General features: G+C 43.5%; 1 protein-coding gene across 1 annotated transcript in view; it reads right to left on the reverse strand.

The window, feature by feature from the left end:
* The window catches only part of LOC140075443 (uncharacterized), a 163,721-nt gene that overhangs the window by 96,112 nt on the left and 45,821 nt on the right, over positions 1-21,788 (reverse strand). Inside the window, exons 7-11 of the mRNA XM_072121366.1 lie at positions 19,606-19,727; positions 18,236-18,330; positions 17,240-17,340; positions 16,332-16,437; positions 11,865-11,982 (exon numbers count right to left, since the gene is read on the reverse strand). Coding sequence (XP_071977467.1) covers positions 11,865-11,982; positions 16,332-16,437; positions 17,240-17,340; positions 18,236-18,330; positions 19,606-19,727 — 542 coding nt within the window. The remainder of the gene's footprint in view (positions 1-11,864; positions 11,983-16,331; positions 16,438-17,239; positions 17,341-18,235; positions 18,331-19,605; positions 19,728-21,788) is intronic.

Consider the following 21,788-nt stretch of genomic DNA (forward strand, 5'->3'; position numbering starts at 1 on the left):
AATGGTAAAAGATGCAAATTAAAATAAAAAAAGTAGAACGTTATTGTAGCCCTAAGAAGGGCTGTTGGGTTCTTTGAGAATCACTCCTGCCTAACAGTAAGCTAATAGAACACCCTAACGCTTTCCCTGACCAGCAGCAGCTCTCTCCCTAGCGGCATCCAGAGACAGAATGATCCGAGCAGCGCGGCCAGCGGCTAGTCTATCCCAGGGTCACCTGATCTGGCCAGCCAACCACTGCTATCGACGTGTAAGGGTACCACGTCATGCTGGGTGGAGTGCAGAGTCTCCTGGCTTGTGATTGGCTCTGTTTCTGGCCGCCAAAAAGCAAAACGGCGGGAGCTGCCATTTTCTCGAGCGGGCAAAGTATTCGTCCGAGCAACGAGCAGTTTCGAGTACCCTAATGCTCGACCGAGCATCAAGCTCGGACGAGCATGTTCGCTCATCTCTAATAATTAATTTAATCCCCATTACAAGTCCATGCGGGATTTGTATCATAACAGCATAGTGAATAAATGACAAGGCACTCTGAGGTGTCCAGTAACACCTGCTGGTAAAGAGTTAAAAACCCTCCCCATAATATTATCTGCCACTGAGTGGACATGAGTCATCTTCTAAAGAAAAGAGTCAAGTTTTCTACAGGCTGCCAGTGACCCACACCTCCTTCTTTTGACTGACAGCTCAGTGTCTCTTCAGTGTACACTTAGCATAGGTGATAGGTGATTGCTGAGGCCCTACATATTGCAATGCATGTGAATATTTTTATGCATATTTTCTGATGTCAATTTCCACTCCTTGGCCCTGGCCCATGGGCATAACTACCCTAGTAGCAGGCGTAAAAGCTGCCAGTCAACCAAGAGAGCCCATTCCAACTAAGCAGAAATAAGTGATGACTGTTTAAATTGGAATGCAAAATATAAGTTACCTGTACTATTTTAGAGCCTTCAAATGTGCCATCAAATAATCTCTTCACTGCAGCATTAAGTTTTTTTTTTATTTGTGCCCTATTTTTCATATCATGATTAGAGATGAGCGAACACTAAAATGCTCGGGTACTCGTTATTCGAGACGAACTTTTCCCGATGCTCGAGTGCTCGTCTCGAATAACGAACCCCATTGAAGTCAATGGGAGACTCGAGCATTTTTCAAGGGGACCAAGGCTCTGCACAGGGAAGCTTGGCCAAACACCTGGGAACCTCAGAAAAGGATACACCACGGAAATGGACAGGAAACAGCAGGGGCAGCATGCATGGATGCCTCTGAGGCTGCCTAATCGCACCATTATGCCAAAATTATGGGCAACAGCATGGCCATGACAGAGTGACAGAATGAAGCTAGATAGCATCTAAAACATCCAATAATTGACCCTGACACTATAGGGGACGGCATGCAGAGGCAGCGGCAGCAGCGGCAGGCTAGAGAGTGGCATGGCGACATACCCTAAATGGACTCAGGCTTCAAACCAATGGGTGGCAGAGAGGAACCAAAGGAGGTGAGCAAGAAGCGCTCAAATAATATCGCTACATGATAAAAGTTTGCCAGTATATTTTGTGGATTACACAGCAGGGTGGCGACAAAGTTAACATGGAAGCCATGAAAACAACCCCAAATTCTGCCTGACACAGCTCGTTTGATAAGGGGACCATGTATGCTTACAGTTCATGCCAGTCGCTGCACTTGCTGCCAGTCTCCTTTCGAATAGTTTAAAATAATAATAACCCTCATCCATAAAGCTCTGTATAATGCTGCACCCCCCTACCTCTCCTCTCTTATCTCAGTCTATCGCCCAACCCGTGCTCTTAGATCCGCCAGTGATCTTAGATTAACCTCTACCCTAGTGCGGACCTCCCACTCGCGTCTCCAAGACTTCTCTAGAGCTGCACCAATTCTATGGAATGCTCTGCCCCGGACTATCAGACTAATACCTAACCTCCAAAGTTTCAAACGTGCTCTTAAAACCCATTTCTTTAGGCAAGCCTATAACACTCATTAACTGCATGAAGTTTTAACTCTTCTACTAACCCGTCCTGTGTCGTCCTCCCATCTGTTATCCAGCAACCAAAAAGGCACCAGACTTCTCTGCAGTCCCATTCACCCTGGACCTGGTATATAAGATGACGGCTGAGTGTTTCAAGCGACAGCAATTCCATTTATTATATTTTTTTCTATTCCCTAAGAAGAATGGCTTGACCATTAAATATTCTTTTACCTCGTGTTACCCCATCATCTTCATAAACCGTAAGCTCTGGCGAGCAGGGACCTCACTCCTGTTGTTCCATACAAATGTTGTGCTCTGTTACATTACATTTGTATTTGTTTCCTATGATTTGTAAAGCGCTGCAGAATATGATGACGCTATATAAATAAAGATTATTATTATTATGGAGGCAGTGAACTAGTAGTAGATTAAAGGTGCTGCAACTATGTTAGTTGGATCTTGTGATGGAGCTGGCGCTCTGCAGCCAGGCGAGCTTTCGCCAATCCAAGCCCCTGTTTCTAGGCTACTCCCCAAACAGCACTTCTAAGAACCTTTTGTATAAGATCAAGTGTAGTAGCGTTCTTATAAGTTTAGGATATGCCGGGTGAGGGGAATGTAAACAGATGCGCAAGAAGCGCTGAAATAATATCCTTAAATGGTAAAAGTTTGCCAGTATATTTTGTGGATTACACAGCAGGGTGGCGACAAAGTTAACAACTTTGATGTGGAATGCCCTGTAATAGCTCTTGGGCGGTGTGCCTTTTATCGCCTAGGCTCAGCAGTTTCAGCCACGCCTGCTGTCGCTTAGCGACGGCACTGCTGCTGTGCCTAGAGCTACCGACTGATGGCGCCATGCCCACGGATGGTAATTCGGAGGAGGAGGAGGTGGAGGAGGGGTGGGAGGAGGTATAGTAGGCCTTTGAGACCTGGACCGAGGTAGGCCCCGCAATTCTCTGCGTCGCCAGTATATGAGCAGCCCCAGGGTCAGACTCGGTCCCAGCCTGCACCAAGTTAAGTGTAGTAGCGTTCTTATAAGTTTGGGATATGGCGGGTGAGGGGAATGTAAACAGATGCGCAAGAAGCGCATGATGCGCATGGAGCTGGCGCTCCGCTGCCAGGCGAGCTTTCGCCAATCCAAGCCCCTGTCTCTAGGCTACTCCCCAAACAGCACTTCTAAGAACCTTTTGTATAAGATCAAGTGTAGTAGCGTTCTTATAAGTTTAGGATATGCCGGGTGAGGGGAATGTAAACAGATGCGCAAGTAGCGCTGAAATAATATCCCTAAATGGTAAAAGTTTGCCAGTATATTTTGTGGATAACACAGCAGGGTGGCGACAAAGTTAACAACTTTGATGTGGAATCCATGAAAACAACCCAAATTTCTGCCTGACACACCTCGTTTGATAAAGGGACGATGTATGGAGGCAGCTATATGGACGACTTTTGGAGGTAGCAATGGAGACAACGTGTGGAGGCTGCTATGGAGACAATTTAATTTGGATAGTGCCTGTATGTGGCAGTCCCAAACATTTTTCAAACCAGAGGAGCAGGTAGGTGGCCCTCCAGTAAAATGGAATAGATTGAGTGCCTGTATGTGGCAGTCCCAAAAATGTTTCAAACCAGAGGAGCAGGTAGGTGGCCCTCCAGTAAAATGGAATAGATTGAGTGCCTGTATGTGGCAGTCCCAAAAATTCTTCAAACCAGAGGAGCAGGTAGGTGGCCCTCCAGTAAAATGGAATAGATTGAGTGCCTGTATGTGGCAGTCCCAAAAATTGTTCAAACCAGAGGAGCAGGTAGGTGGCCCTGCAGTAAAATGGAATAGATTGAGTGCCTGTATGTGGCAGTCCCAAAAATGTTTCAAACCAGAGGAGCAGGTAGGTGGCCCTCCAGTAAAATGGAATAGATTGAGTGCCTGTATGTGGCAGTCCCAAAAATTGTTCAAACCAGAGGAGCAGGTAGGTGGCCCTGCAGTAAAATGGAATAGATTGAGTGCCTGTATGTGGCAGTCCCAAAAATGTTTCAAACCAGAGGAGCAGGTAGGTGGCCCTCAAGTAAAATGGAATAGATTGAGTGCCTGTATGTGGCAGTCCCAAAAATTGTTCAAACCAGAGGAGCAGGTAGGTGGCCCTGCAGTAAAATGGAATAGATTGAGTGCCTGTATGTGGCAGTCCCAAAAATGTTTCAAACCAGAGGAGCAGGTAGGTGGCCCTCCAGTAAAATGGAATAGATTGAGTGCCTGTATGTGGCAGTCCCAAAAATTTTTTAAAACAGAGGACCGGGTAGGTGGCCCTCCAGAAAAATGGAATAGATTGAGTGCCTGTATGTGGCACTCACAAAAATTGTTTCAAACAGAGGACCGGGTAGGTGGCCCTCCAGAAAAATTAAATGCATGAAGTACTATAGCAAGAGCCAGTGGGCCCTGTCAAAAAATAGCCATTTTCCTCTGCTTTACTGTACAAAGAGGAGGAGAAGGAGGAAAATGAGGAGGAGGAGGAGGAGTGGATCAATTATTCAGGTTGAGCTTCCTTCACCTGGTGGAGATTGGAAATTCTGAGAAATCCAGCCTTTATTCATTTTAATAAGCGTCAGCCTGTCAGCGCTGTCAGTCGACAGGCGTGTACGCTTATCGGTGATGATGCCACCAGCTGCACTGAAAACCCGCTCGGACAAGACGCTAGCGGCAGGGCAGGCAAGAACCTCCGAGGCGTACAGCGCCAGTTCGTGCCACATGTCCAGCTTTGAAACCCAGTAGTTGTAGGGAGCTGTGTGATCATTTAGGACGATGGTATGGTCAGCTACGTACTCCCTCACCATCTTTCTGTAAAGATCAGCCCTACTCTGCCGAGACTGGGGACAGGTGACAGTGTCTTGCTGGGGTGACATAAAGCTGGCAAAAGCCTTGTAAAGCGTACCCTTGCCAGTGCTGGACAAGCTGCCTGCTCGCCTACTCTCCCTCGCTACTTGTCCCGCAGAACTACGCACTCTGCCGCTAGCGCTGTCAGAAGGGAAATACTGTTTCAGCTTGTGCACCAGGGCCTGCTGGTATTCATGCATTCTCACACTCCTTTCCTCTGCAGGGATGAGAGTGGGAAGATTTTGCTTGTACCGTGGGTCCAGGAGAGTGAACACCCAGTAATCGGTGCTGGAATAAATTCTTTGAACGCGAGGGTCACGGGATAGGCAGCCTAGCATGAAATCTGCCATATGCGCCAGAGTACCAACGCGTAAGAATTCACTCCCCTCACTGGCCTAACTGTCCATTTCCTCCTCCTCCAACTCCTCCAACTCCTCTTCTTCTGCCCATACACGCTGAACAGTGAAGGACTCAACAATGGTCCCCTCTTGTGTCTCGCCAACATTCTCCTCCTCTTCCTCCTCATCCTCCTCCACCTCCACCTCCTCCGATATGCGCTGAGAAACAGACCTCAGGGTGCTTTGGCTATCAACAAGGGAATATTCTTCCCCCGTCTCTTGTGACGAGCGCAAAGCTTCCGACTTCATGCTGACCAGAGAGTTTTTCAACAGGCCAAGCAGCGGGATGGTGAGGCTGATGATGGCGGCATCGCCACTGACCATCTGTGTTGACTCCTCAAAGTTACTCAGCACCTGACAGATATCAGACATCCACGTCCACTCCTCATTGTAGACTTGAGGAAGCTGACTGACCTGACTACCACTTCTGGTGGAAGTTGACATCTGGCAGTCTACAATCGCTCTGCGCTGCTGGTAAACTCTGGGTAACATGGTCAGTGTTGAATTCCACCTCGTGGGCACGTCGCACAACAGTCGGTGAGCGGGCAGTTGGAGGCGGCGCTGCGCTGCCCTGAGAGTGGCAGCATCTGGGCTGGACTTCCTGAAATGCGCACAGATGCGGCGCACCTTCGTGAGCAAATCAGACAGATTGGGGTATGTCTTGAGGAAACGCTGCACTATCAGATTTAACACATGGGCCAGGCATGGCACATGTGTCAGTCTGCCGAGTTGCAGAGCCGCCACCAGGTTACGGCCGTTGTCACACACAACCATTCCCGGCTTGAGGTTCAGCGGTGCCAGCCACAGATCAGTCTGCGCCGTGATGCCCTGTAATAGCTCTTGGGCGGTGTGCCTTTTGTCGCCTAGGCTCAGCAGTTTGAGCACCGCCTGCTGTCGCTTAGCGACGGCACTGCTGCTGTGCCTAGAGCTACCGACTGATGGCGCCGTGCCCACGGATGGTAGTTCGGAGGAGGAGGTGGAGGAGGGGTGGGAGGAGGAGGAGGCATAGTAGGCCTGAAACACCTGGACCGAGGTAGGCCCCGCAATCCTCGGCGTCGGCAGTATATGAGCAGCCCCAGGGTCAGACTCGGTCCCAGCCTCCACCAAGTTAACCCAATGTGCCGTCAGCGATATATAGTGGCCCTGCCCGGCAGCACTCGTCCACGTGTCCGTGGTCAGGTGGACCTTGTCAGAAACGGCGTTGGTCAGGGCACGGATGATGTTGTCTGACACGTGCTGGTGCAGGGCTGGGACGGCACATCGGGAAAAGTAGTGGCGGCTGGGGACCGAATACCGAGGGGCGGCCGCCGCCATGAGGTTGCGAAAGGCCTCGGTCTCTACTAGCCTATAGGGCAGCATCTCCAGGCTAAGCAATCTGGAGATGTGCACATTAAGGGCTTGGGCGTGCGGGTGGGTTGCACTATATTTGCGTTTCCGCTCCAGCGTCTGGGGTATGGAGAGCTGAACGCTGGTGGATGCTGTGGAGGATCGTGGAGGCGACGATGGGGTTTTTGTGCCAGGGTCCTGGGCAGGGGGCTGACTAGCAGCTGACACAGGGGAAGGAGCAGTGGTGTGCACGGCCGGAGGTGAACGGGCTTGTTGCCACTGAGTGGGGTGCTTAGCATTCATATGCCTGCGCATACTGGTGGTAGTTAAGCTAGTAGTGGTGGAACCCCTGCTGAGCCTGGTTTGGCAAATGTTGCACACCACAGTCCGTCGGTCATCCGGTGTTTCCTTAAAGAACCTCCACACTTCTGAAGATCTAGCCCTCGCCGCAAGAGCCCTCACCACGGGAGCTTCACCAGTTGACAGTGGCGCTGATGCACCAGCTCTGGCCCTGCCTCTCCGTCTGGCCCCACCACTGCCTCTTCCAACCTGTTCAGGTCGAGGACTCTCCTCCGTCTCAGAAGCACTGTGTTCACCCGGCCTCTCAACCCAGCTTGGGTCTGTCACCTCATCATCCTCCGATCCCTCAGTCTGCTCCCCCCTCGGACTTCCTGCCCTGACAACAACTTCCCCACTGTCTGACAACCGTGTCTCCTCATCGTCGGACACCTCTTTACACACTTCCACTACGTCAAGAAGGTCATCATCACCCACAGACTGTGACTGGTGGAAAACCTGGGCATCGGAAAATTGCTCAGCAGCAACCGGACAAGTGGTTTGTGACTGTGGGAAGGGTCCAGAAAACAGTTCCTCAGAGTATGCCGGTTCAAATGGCAAATTTTCCTGGGAGGGGGCAGACTGGGGGGGAGGAGGCTGAGGTGCAGGAGCTGGAGGAGTGGGGATTTCGGTGACATGGGTGGACTGCGTGGAAGACTGACTGGTGGTGGACAAATTGCTCGAAGCATTGTCAGCAATCCACGACATCACCTGTTCGCACTGTTCTGGCCTCAACAGTGCTCTACCACGAGTCCCAGTAACTTCAGACATGAACCTAGGGAGTGTAGCTCTGCGGCGTTCCCCTGCTCCCTCATCAGCAGGTGGTGTCTCACCCCGCCCAGGACCACGGCCTCTGACCCCTGCAGTAGTTGGACGCCCACGTCCCCGCCCTCGTCCTCTACCCCTAGCCCTCGGGTTAAACATTTTTAAAATGAGAGTTATAACTTTTTTTTTTTTTTTACTTCTTTTTGTTTTTTTTTTGTGTTTTTTTGTGGTTTTTTTTTTTTTTTTGTGTTTTTTGTTTTTTTTTGAGTTTTTAAAACCAAACAATCCTATCCTATTGCTATGGCTATTTTCTAGCCAAGTATCAAAGGAAGCACACTACTATGCCAGATGAGATGACACTGAGTTAGTGCCTAATAGAAATCCAACCCCTACTGAATTTTGCCACTTCGGCCTTTGCTATGGATATGTGCGCCACTAAGCGCAGAACACAGCGGTCGCAAGTCTCACTACAAATTGCTCAGAATTGGCAAGTACATGCACTGCAGAAACTACAGCCACCAGCAGATCAACCAGAAATCAAATATATAGAACGCTACTGTAGGCTTCAAGAAGCTGTTTGTATTCTCCTATGGCTATTTTCTAGCCAAGTATCAAAGGAAGCACACTACTATGCCAGATGAGATGACACTGAGTTATTGCCTAATAGAAATCCAACCCCTACTGAATTTTGCCACTTCGGCCTTTGCTATGGATATGTGCGCCACTAAGCGCAGAACACAGCGGTCGCAAGTCTCACTACAAATTGCTCAGAATTGGCAAGTACATGCACTGCAGAAACTACAGCCACCAGCAGATCAACCAGAAATCAAATATATAGAACGCTACTGTAGGCTTCAAGAAGCTGTTTGTATTCTCCTATGGCTATTTTCTAGCCAAGTATCAAAGGAAGCACACTACTATGCCAGATGAGATGACACTGAGTTATTGCCTAATAGAAATCCAACCCCTACTGAATTTTGCCACTTCGGCCTTTGCTATGGATATGTGCGCCACTAAGCGCAGAACACAGCGGTCGCAAGTCTCACTACAAATTGCTCAGAATTGGCAAGTACATGCACTGCAGAAACTACAGCCACCAGCAGATCAACCAGAAATCAAATATATAGAACGCTACTGTAGGCTTCAAGAAGCTGTTTGTATTCTCCTATGGCTATTTTCTAGCCAAGTATCAAAGGAAGCACACTACTATGCCAGATGAGATGACACTGAGTTATTGCCTAATAGAAATCCAACCCCTACTGAATTTTGCCACTTCGGCCTTTGCTATGGATATGTGCGCCACTAAGTGCAGAACACAGCGGTCGCAAGTCTCACTACAAATTGCTCAGAATTGGCAAGTACATGCACTGCAGAAACTACAGCCACCAGCAGATCAACCAGAAATCAAATATATAGAACGCTACTGTAGGCTTCAAGAAGCTGTTTGTATTCTCCTATGGCTATTTTCTAGCCAAGTATCAAAGGAAGCACACTACTATGCCAGATGAGATGACACTGAGTTATTGCCTAATAGAAATCCAACCCCTACTGAATTTTGCCACTTCGGCCTTTGCTATGGATATGTGCGCCACTAAGCGCAGAACACAGCGGTCGCAAGTCTCACTACAAATTGCTCAGAATTGGCAAGTACATGCACTGCAGAAACTACAGCCACCAGCAGATCAACCAGAAATCAAATATATAGAACGCTACTGTAGGCTTCAAGAAGCTGTTTGTATTCTCCTATGGCTATTTTCTAGCCAAGTATCAAAGGAAGCACACTACTATGCCAGATGAGATGACACTGAGTTATTGCCTAATAGAAATCCAACCCCTACTGAATTTTGCCACTTCGGCCTTTGCTATGGATATGTGCGCCACTAAGCGCAGAACACAGCGGTCGCAAGTCTCACTACAAATTGCTCAGAATTGGCAAGTACATGCACTGCAGAAACTACAGCCACCAGCAGATCAACCAGAAATCAAATATATAGAACGCTACTGTAGGCTTCAAGAAGCTGTTTGTATTCTCCTATGGCTATTTTCTAGCCAAGTATCAAAGGAAGCACACTACTATGCCAGATGAGATGACACTGAGTTATTGCCTAATAGAAATCCAACCCCTACTGAATTTTGCCACTTCGGCCTTTGCTATGGATATGTGCGCCACTAAGCGCAGAACACAGCGGTCGCAAGTCTCACTACAAATTGCTCAGAATTGGCAAGTACATGCACTGCAGAAACTACAGCCACCAGCAGATCAACCAGAAATCAAATATATAGAACGCTACTGTAGGCTTCAAGAAGCTGTTTGTATTCTCCTATGGCTATTTTCTAGCCAAGTATCAAAGGAAGCACACTACTATGCCAGATGAGATGACACTGAGTTATTGCCTAATAGAAATCCAACCCCTACTGAATTTTGCCACTTCGGCCTTTGCTATGGATATGTGCGCCACTAAGCGCAGAACACAGCGGTCGCAAGTCTCACTACAAATTGCTCAGAATTGGCAAGTACATGCACTGCAGAAACTACAGCCACCAGCAGATCAACCAGAAATCAAATATATAGAACGCTACTGTAGGCTTCAAGAAGCTGTTTGTATTCTCCTATGGCTATTTTCTAGCCAAGTATCAAAGGAAGCACACTACTATGCCAGATGAGATGACACTGAGTTATTGCCTAATAGAAATCCAACCCCTACTGAATTTTCCCACTTCGGTCTTTGCTATGGATATGTGCGCCACTAAGAGCTAAACACAACGGTAGCAAGTCCCCCTGCTAATTCCTCACAAAATGGTAATAGATGCAAATTAAAATAAAAAAAGTAGAACGTTATTGTAGCCCTAAGAAGGGCTGTTGGGTTCTTTGAGAATCACTCCTGCCTAACAGTAAGCTAATAGAACACCCTAACGCTTTCCCTGACCAGCAGCAGCTCTCTCCCTAGCGGCATCCAGAGACAGAATGATCCGAGCAGCGCGGCCAGCGGCTAGTCTATCCCAGGGTCACCTGATCTGGCCAGCCAACCACTGCTATCGACGTGTAAGGGTACCACGTCATGCTGGGTGGAGTGCAGAGTCTCCTGGCTTGTGATTGGCTCTGTTTCTGGCCGCCGAAAAGCAAAACGGCGGGAGCTGCCATTTTCTCGAGCGGGCGAAGTATTCGTCCGAGTAACGAGCAGTTTCGAGTACCCTAATGCTCGACCGAGCATCAAGCTCGGACGAGCATGTTCGCTCATCTCTAATCATGATGTATATGGTGTATCATAATGGGGCAGATTTACTTACCTGATCCTGTCGCGATCCCCGAGGTGCGTTCTCCGACGAGGATGTAGTCCGGCGTGATTCTTCAAGATCGTGTGGCCATTTTTCTGTATCTGACGCTTCCCTGCTGAGGTCCGCCGGAGTTCACCTTCTTGTTCCCGGTGTATGGGAGTGCATGTCTTGCGACACAATTTGAATTGTAAATCCTGCACTTAGTCCAAATCAGTCGGGTTGTCTGTTGGCCACACCCCCGCCATTGTGCCAAAATCCGATCGCGTGCACCAAAAACCCCACTTAAATGCGTCTCAAATCGGAAATAGTCGGGACACCCAACGAAAATGCGCCGTGCGGACCCTTAGTAAATGAGCCCCAATATGTTTGTATATTCATCCCCTCTACTATTACATTACTATGTGCATTGACTGTGACATTGCTGTTTTTATTATTCACTAAAGTGATATAACTGGATATATAGAATGAAGTGCCCCACACTTGTAGGTGATACTTGCAAACTTTCCTCTTTTAATTCACATAAGCATAAGTATAAGGAAGCGTTTCGGCTTGTCCTGACTATTTGTCAGAATTTTTGCAAGCATTACCATTCTATATACTGAACCCTTCAGTCCACACACCGGCTGAGACTGAGCGCCAACCTTCCTTATGCTACAATATAACTGGATATATTATCACTGTACTGTGACATTACTGCGTTCAATACCTCATTGCTTACACATCAGTGTTTATTATCACATTACTGTGACATCACTGTCTTTATCATCTATGTATTGGGACATCCCATTATCTAAGCTTTTTGAAAAGTGTCATGACCCTCTATTCCAAGTTTTGCTATAATGACCTTCGGTTACTTGTTATCCCCCTGCTCTGGGCTAAAGTCTATAAATTTTTTTACTCGGAAAGGATCTAATTTTTAACTACAAGTCCTTACCTTATCATGGCGACAGGGGGATTGCTACTGCTCTCCTTTCCTATCGTAATTATATATTGAAGAAACTCCTCCAGGTTGATGGTACCGTTGCAAGTGATGTTCAAACCATAAAATCCACCTTGGGATACACCAAAGAAAAATATAAGTAATATTAATATCATATTACATAATACAGATAAGAAAACTTACTACACATATAGGTTACAAGCACATGTAGCAACTGTGTCTTTATAGTCAGTCCCCACTTAAAGGAAATGTCTAGTCACAACAGGTTAACTCCTATTTACAGGCTACATTCTTTTGGGGTGCAACTGGGAAAAACACCATTTTTGTTAATGTCCCATCACAGAAACCTCACCGATCAGCAATGGATATATCTTCTGGATTTCTCATAAATCTAATATATAAAGCTGAATGTATGTGTGTTTGTATGTATGTATGTCTGTCCGCTAAAGGAATCTGTACCGTCGCGTTTACAATCACCAAATTTTGCAGTTGTTGCCTGTGACTCAGGGAATGTCCTAGACCAGGTTTTGAGCTGAAATTTAAACCCATCACTTTCCAAAACCCGCTTATTAACCAACATATACAGAAGCCATTGTCTGCTGCTGCTACTGCTGCTGCTGTGGCAGTTGGAACCTGAGGCGTGATTGTTTGCTGTTCTGCCACAGGTCATTAATATGAGCTCTGAGTAGTGATTGGTTACTATACGCAATGAGTAAAAGACACTTATGTGTGAGGTAAGATGGAGAGAGATACAGAGATAGGGGGAGATTTATCAGAAATGTTTGAGGTAAAACTGTTCCAGTTGCCCATGGAAACTAATTAGAGGTCAGCTGTAATTTTATAAACAGCAGTGGGAAAATGAAACGAGCTCTCAGACAGTCACTGATAGAGACTGCCGCCGACAGGCAGATATGCAGACAGTCACTGAAATACACTGCCGCCTTCACTAATCACTTCTGTACATGAATAATGTAGTTAATAATGATTTATTGTCCTCATGACCTTATTAGACATTTCCTTCCGGATTTTTTTTCTATTTAATAATATGTATTTATTAGTACATTGATAAAATGTTCTTGCCATAAAATCTATCTACCGTATGTATTTTATATTTAACCAAGGTACAGTAGATTCCAAACCAAGTACATATTTGCTTGTAATGTGATATGATTCTCCTACTGGAGTGCTATGTGTGTAAAACCAAGTTTTAAAGGGGTCTTTCAGCCTATTTATGTTGATGACTGTGGTGATAGGTAAACTTCAAAATTAGGAGTGAAATAGGTGTCCCTCCCTTGAAATTCCTCTACTTGTCTACAACCAGGCCAGGATGCTTGGGCAAGAAAACAAGTATATCAAGGAAGGGTCCGATGTTGGGATTCTCTAAATCTCCAGAACAGGGGTCAGAAGAAAGTGATGTCCTATATTTCTGAAGTACACATAAGAGAAATATTTGGCATAATTCATATTTTGTCCTCATGCCTATCCCTAATAACTCCATCCCGGTCAATGCTGTTACTGTTTCAAAGGCTACTTGAGGGCCCCCCAGACGCAGGTAGCATTCCTAAAATATTAACATGGTTATCATCATGATTGCTATGTATGTGTGTGGAACAGTATGATGGAAAAGGTTGTAAAACCAAGTTTGTAGGATGACCACATGGCGAAATACCATCATATAAAGATTCTGAGGTATATAGGACATATCAACCTCTAAGATATATCAAACAAAGTCTAAAACCCAGAAAAAAACAAGAAAAGACACTCACAAATATCCCCATAAAGTAATACAAGCATACTCTTAACCATCCTCATGTCATTACTGTCAGAGTGGCTAAGGGGGATGTGGACTTCTACTTAGATGGAGTTCCCATATAAAAATTGTCATTCTTTAGGGAATCCCAAGTGGATACATTGATTGTGTATTTCTGCTTCCCCAGGCACCAGACTTATATCATCATATAATGTATTAATAATAGTGTTTTATCCCTTTTATTTTATGACACTGTTTATTTTTGCATTTTACGTGTACGTAAGATGTGTTAGGATTTAGACTTTTTTAAGTGTTATATGTCTCTTTATATGTTATGGGCATTTTTAGTGATTTATTACTTTATTTTTTATTGAAAAACTTTTTTTTTTTACTTTTTTTACTACTTCCACCATGGGACATGAACAAGAAATCATCTGATTGCTTGTTCATGATAATACTCTGCAATACTGATGTATTGCAGAGTATTAGCACATGCATAGGCTGACACTCTGTCTGTAAGATGACGTCACAGACGGCATCTTATTGGCACTGCCTGCAGTCATCTTATAGCAATGATCACCCCGCCCGAAAAAGGTTCATGGGGTAAAGACCCCCCCAAAGGCATGTTACACTGGGGTGTCGGCTATATGTTACAGCCGGCACCCCGTGTTTCCCGATGCCGGTTCGGCTCAGATCTTGAACGCTAAGTCACCGCGCTACATCACTGATTTGATATCAATAGCCTATCCTTTGGATAGATCACCAATATACAATTAAAGGAAGTTTATTAACCATTGACTCTTTTGGGTATCAGCTGAATATGGGGATATATTTATTAGAAGGGTTAATAAGTTTATTTCTAAAATGAACTCTTAACTTTATGTAAATGAAGCACTAATGCTTTGGGTGGCACTCTGGGCTCTGGCTCTTACATGCCCCCAGAAGTACTTGTGTCCCCATCCCCATGGTGCTTATTCCCGTCCATCTCTAGTACGGATATCTTGTGGCCGTATATTATACTCACTGCAGCAAAAAGATTTCAGCACACAGTTTGTGTGGGAGGGATGCTCTATGTAAAAATGCTTCAAAGTTTTAGTTACACTTTAGGTACCGTCTAGAGAATGATTGTATATGCTGTAATGAATGTACAACAATTAAAAATTCTGATTATTTGGTGATTTTATAAATCTGCAGGAATAAATGAAATATAAGCCTGTATACAGTCATGGCCATAAGTTTTGAGAATGACACAAATATTGAATTTTCACATGATCTGTTGCCCTCTGGTTTGTCAGATGTTTTTATTACATACAGAAATACAAGTACAATTATGAGTAACAAGTTAATGCAGCAAGTCAATATTTGCAGTGTTGACCCTTCTTCAGGACCTCAATCAACTTCTGGACCAAATCCTGACTGGTAGCTTGCGCAATCAATGCTTTCATTTTGTCACAATTTGTTGGTTTTTGTTTGTCCCTCCGTCTCTTGATGATTGACCACAAGTTCTAAATGGGATTAAGATCTGGGGAGTTTCCAGGCCATGGACCCAAAATCTCTATGTTTTGTTCCCTGAGCCATTTAGTTATCACCTTTGCTTTATAGCAAGGTGCTCCATCATGCTGGAAAAGGCATTGTCGATCACCAAACTGCTCTTGGACGGTTGGGAGAAGTTGCTCTCTCCGAGGACATTCTGGTACCATTCTTTATTCATGGATGTGTTTTTAGGCAAGACTGTGAGAGAGCCGACTCCCTTGGCTGAGAAGCAACCCCACACATGAATGGTTGCAAGATGCTTTACAGTTGGCATGAGACAAGACTGGTGGTATCGCTCACCTTGTCTTCATCGAACAAGCTGTTTTCCAGATGCTACAAACAATTGGAAAGGGGATTCATCAGAGAAAATGATTTTACCCCAGTTCTCAGCAGTCCATTCCCTGTACCTTTTGCAGAATATCAGTCTGTCCCTGATGTCTTTTTCTGGACAGAAGTGGCTTCTTTGCTGCCCTCCTCGACACCAGGCCTTGCTCCAAGAGTCTCCGCCTCACAGTCTTTCTGGCTGCGATACTCTTCCCTGTTAGGCCAGTTTTGTGCAGTGCAATGATGACTGCATGTGTTTCTTTAGAGATAACCATGGTTAACAGAAGAGAAACAATGATTCCAAGCACCAACCTCCTTTTAAAGTGTCCAGTGGTGTGATTCTTACTTAATCATGACAGATTGATCTCCAGCCCTGTCCTCATCAACACCCACACTTGGGTTACTGGGGCAATCACTGAAACGATGTTAGCTGCTCCTTTTAAGGTAGGCCCGAATGAAGTTGAAATGTGTTTTGGGGGAACAAGTTCATTTTCTAGGCAAATATTGACTTTGCAATTAATTGCTGTTAAGCTGATCACTCTTTATAACATTCTGGAGTACTGTATATGCAAATTGCCATTATAAAACCTGATGCAGTAGACTTTGTAAAAATTAACATTTGTATCATTCTCAAAACTTATGGCCATGACTGTAGAAATAGTTCACATTCCAATTTGAAGGGCAGAATGACTTGCAAAATAGAATATTTACTATGATCTTTTCATGGAATTAGTGTAGTTTGACATAAATAAACAGTCTGAATACTTTGCATCCAAGTAAATCTGGAATGCCCTGTTATATGAGCATATATACGTCAGCTATTGTATAGAGAAATGACCTTAAAAGTGGCTTACAGATATTATTGGACGTTCCATTAGTCAGAGATGACATGAGCCAAAAGATTTTTTCCAATGTTTGTTCCATCTCGAGCCAGTGTTGACTGGATCCATTGGATACCATCTGCAAATTGGAAACAACATCATTTTAATAGCTGCAGAATTATAGGTTGATATATAGAATTGCAATTGTCAGTCTACTATAAATCCATACAGAACTATGTTTAAATATCAATTTATGGCAAATTGTTTGACCTTCCTATTTTACAATATTATTTTTTCCCAATTAGATGTGTCTTTATATAAACAGCAGTATATATACAGTATATATACACACCTGGTGCTGGTGTCTGAATTAGGCAAAGCAAGGAATAAAAATGTTCAGTATTACAAATGTCACATGGTAGGTGAGGGGCCTAATGCAGATCATGTATCAGGCCCATGAAGCTTCAAGTTACAACCATGTACAAGCAGTCCCCGGGTTACATACAAGATTGGGTCTGTAGGTTTGTTCTTAAGTTGAATTTGTTTGTAAGTCGGAACTGTATACTTTATTATTGTAACCCCAGCCAGAACTTTTTTTGGTCTCTGTGACAATTGGATTTTAAAAATGTTGGATCATCATAAGAACCAGGATTAACACTAAATCTTCATTACAGACATATGTGATAACTGTTATAGCTGTTTATTGTAAGCTAGGGCTAAAGTACAGCAAATTACCAATTACCAGAGGTCTGTTTGTAACTAGGGGTCGTATGTAAGTCGAATGTTCTTAAGAAGGGGACCGCCTGTACAGTAAAAAGGGGTTTTACAGAAAGAATTGTAACTGCTTCTTTTTTACAGCAAGGATGCAGCCCCTCAGCTGTGGTGATATGTTGTACTCTCTGTGGCATAGGATTTAGCAGCCCTTTAATAACAATCATTACCTTGACAAAGGAAATACAGGCTTTCATATCGCTGCTCATACTTGGGTTTAAGATCATTTCCAGGATCCCAGTTTCATTACTTGTAGATGACTTATTTTTCACTGCAGTGGATAAAGAAATAACAAATTAAAACCCACATGTGTTGGAAGAAGACGTTTCACCTTCATCCTGTGTATAATGTATGACATATAATCAGTAGTAATGTAACACTGCAAGTACATATCTATCTGGAAATCTATATATTCGGAAATTTACAAGAGATCTATATGATCTGTGATAACTGTAAGATTTGGATATGTCATATTTGATACATTGATAAAAGCAAATTTAATGTATTGATGTAACTGATCTGCTTAAAGTAAAACTTTGCTCTTGGAAATTTCACTTGTCTTTGTTAGCCCTTCAAGACTTCTATGGGGCGCATGGCCACCCACACCACTCACTAAATTTTATACTGAGAAGGTCCTTCACCTGTGAAATCCTCATATGCCTGTTCATGCTCTCAATACACATGTGCACAGGAGCAAGTTCAGGACCTCCAAAGGCCCTGAAACTGCAGACTGGAAGCAGGCAGAAGGGAAGGATCCTCCACTCCCAAAGAAGCTTGATTCTAGCACCTTATTTAGGAAGTGAATTACAGATTTATACAGGTTATAATATTCATACAGCCCAGGCCCAAGGCAATCCTAATCTGCCCCTGATTCTATGGAAGAAAATACTATAGAGGGAACTTTCACAAGGTTTAGGAATAGACATTTTAGTCTTTCATCAGAGTTATACAGTGGGAGATCTTCAAGTGCAGTCCCTCTAATGTAGGATCTAAATGTCATGTGAATAGAGCCTTGGAAACAAAGAGCTGGAGCATCAAGTATAGATGAATAAGACTACTTTTTATTTATTGATATTGGCTTATTTTGTTTCTCAGACAGCGCTTCTAATATTTATATACTGATATGTATTTATGGTATTGTATGATATGAACTGTTAAGTTTTTACCTTGAGCTGCAGTTTTGACTATGTACTTCATACATGACTTTAAATCTGCCATTTCTGAACTGATATTCAAGAAGAAATTCCCTTCATAAATTAAACTATAGGAAATAAAAACATTATTTAAGATGATTTATTACATTATGGTTACAGTGAATAAAGATATAAAATACCAAACTAATTAATCCACTATGGTACTACTATCCTTTAAATCTACAACTCATGTTTTTCCATGATAACAGACAAAACAGTCATATTATATTGCATCAATTTGTCCTTAAAGGGAACCTGTCACCAGGAGACCCATTTTTAGCACTCCCCCAGTCCCCACAGAGCATAGTACATACACTGCCAAAGTATTTTTGTATTAAAAATTGGTTTTACAGAAAAAAAGATATGTTATATTGTACCTTTTATTAGCATGTGCTGTGTGACTAGGCAGTTGCCAAATGGGAGGGGCTGGAAAGGAGCAGTTCCCCTCCACCCTTGGGGTACAGCTTTTCCATGTGACCTTTTCAAATATATAACACCCATCACTTGGCTTAGCGACGCCCCCTGCTCCTCTACAGCTAATCCCGAATGAGGGAAGTTATTCATATATTTGAAAAGGTCACATGTTTCCCAAGGGTGGGGGGAAACTGCTCCTTTCCAGCCCCTCCCATTTGGCAACTGCCTAGTCACACAGCACATGCTTATAAAAGGTACAATATAACATATCTTTTTTTCTGTAAAACCAATTTTTAATACAAAAACACTTTGGCAGTGTATGTACTATGCTCTGTGGGGACTGGGGGAGTGCTAAAAATGGGTCTCCTGGTGACAGGTTGCCTTTAAACTATGAATTAGAAATGGATAGAATATGACTGCAGGAAAAAAAGAACAATACAAGGTAATGTTAGGGTATGTTCACACTGGAATTTTTCCATCACAATTAGACAGCTTAACATCTAATCGTACATATAATTTTCAGCTATCAACGTTATGTCACATTGTTCTTCATTTTGACCTCAAAATCATACTGAACTCTGTTATTCTTGTTGTCATACAGGACAGATTTGTCAACAGGACCTCTTATGCTATGTGAAATGAGTTGAAAGAAGTTGTTTCTCCATAGAACAGGAACAGCAGTTTTACCTTCACCCAGAAGCCCTTGGGGTTCCTATATTGTCTCTTCCTCATAGAAGCAGACTAGGTCTATGAATAATACATTATGGTTGGGCTTCAAGTACAGATTTTACATTGTGGCCAAACAGCAAATTGAAGTCACACCTCTATCAAAGACACTTAAACACTATCCATAGGCGGCTTCTGTTGGGCAGATTCCTTTAAATTTACATGTTTTCAAGATTCTTATGGCAACGCCTCCACTTTCTTACCTTGGGTTCTTTATCCATTCTGGAATCATGAGTAAAATATTCCATAAGGTTGTTTTATTCTGTACATATTCTATCTGTGATGAGATTTTCCCAATTGTTGTGAAGATGTCAGAGCTATTAGACTTGAGAGAATAATGTAAAAGGAAAATGTAGACAAGTTACCTTTTTGAGAATTGAAACAGATTTAATTTGCATACCCCAGTAAACAGGTTGTTACCCCTGCCCGGTATATCTAGAGGCTCTGGCCTCCTGATATATCCGGGGGCCTGGAATTTCTACATAAGGTCCTGCATGGCTGAGAATTGTGCTATGAGCACCATAACTTACTATCCTATCATGGTGCTTGCATAGCTCAAAAGCAGCATATACTGGCAAAACAATTAGTGAAGAAGAGCAGAGTCATCTTACTGTAAAACCTACTCTGTAATTATAAAGACATAATTAATACTTCTTAAATTTCAGTCCTGCATTCGAAGCAAATGTTGTCGTAGCAAATCCAGTAAAGCTTGAAATCTCAACACTCTCTTTGTTACACCGTGCCAATTTAAATATATAAGCACTAGAAGGACAAGAAACTTGTTTACTCAAACTTTTTGGTTTCGGACAGAATCTGGCAAAAACTAGTGACAAACCTTATACTGGTGTTGCGTGACACATGCATTGATGTCCACCCTTACATTCTTCTGAAAGCCTTGCCCCATTTAGTTTCATGGCTGGGGAATTATCATTCCTCAACAAGACTGACAGTACTGTTACACTGAGAGATGGCTGGTTTGTCGGGGAATAGAAGTTCTGTAAACTGTGTGAGAAAGCCACCCTGCTTACGTGTAGGTATGTAAATGGACTTGAATCTTAAATGTCAAGTCCCTCGTACATATTAGATATCATCACTTTGACACTTTGATTTTGACAGGAACTGATGCCCATTTAATTTGTGTGGAATATTTGGTAGAAATTAAAGATGAATAGGCATCTTAAAGAGGTTATTCCGAGGTTGAAATAATGGCTGCCTTCTTCCAAAATCATCTCCTCTTCTGATCATGGATAGTGTGTGGTATTGCAACTAAGCTCCATTCATCTCTAGAGAGCAGAGCTGTAATACCGGCAACCACAAACATCAGAGTAGGTGCTGTTTTTGGAAGAAAGCAGCCATGTTTTTCATCCTCCAGGCAACCCCTTTAAGTGTTTCGGAGGACTGATTCCAATAGGAACCAGAAGCTCTAAGTGACAGAACTGAAGCCATAAAATCTGACTTTCTTGATATACAGTCCCCGACTTAAGGACACCTGACTTACAGACAACCCCTAGTTACAGAGGAATCTCTCTGCCCACTGTGATCTCTGGTAAAGTTCTCTGGATGCTTTAGTCCCAGGCTGCAATGATCAGCTGTAAGGTGTCTATAATGAAGCTTTATTGATAATCCTTGTTCCCATGACGGCACAAATTATAAAATATACCGGTTCCAACTTACATACAAATTCAACTTAAGTGCAGACCTAATGAACCTATCTTCTACATAACCCATGGACTGTCTATATAATGAAAAAAACCTACATTTCTCTAGACAAAGGAATTTGACATTTGCAAGGACTCCTTACTAAAATTACAAAAAATAATCAAAAATTATATAAATAACAAAACCTTTCTTTCACAATGAAAATCTTATCGGAGAGATCTTCAGTTTGTGTAGAACCTAAGTCAAGTTGTGAACAATAATCTTAAGTCTTGTTTGGAAAAAACAACTTGTATTAAATCATCCGCTTGTCCTTCATAAGCTGCACTAGAAAATATATGTCATTATAGGATTTTGCTGCTGACGCAACCAATATAAATATTGCATCCCAGCAACTGTAAAGAGTAGACGAGAAGGGCTCCCAGCAACGACAACCTTGCCTACCAGTTTATTGCGCTATATATATCAGTCCTACATACAATCCCATTCTTAGGACCTGGCTGTTTTAGATGTCCATGCATGTTTTTATTTTTGAGTTTTTTGTCTACTATGGATGGATCACGTACATTTTACCAATTGCCTAGTTACAATCCAGTACAAATCAGTTTATTGCCGTAACAGATGGACTTATTATTCATTCGGCACACTCATTCATCTCTTCCATCTTTTAACATAATAAAAAAAATTGAGTTATCTCTAGTAATATAAGACAACATTTTATTTTAATGCA

This window comes from Engystomops pustulosus, chromosome 8 (assembly GCF_040894005.1).
Source record: "Engystomops pustulosus chromosome 8, aEngPut4.maternal, whole genome shotgun sequence".
In the NCBI taxonomy this organism is placed as follows: domain Eukaryota; kingdom Metazoa; phylum Chordata; class Amphibia; order Anura; family Leptodactylidae; genus Engystomops; species Engystomops pustulosus.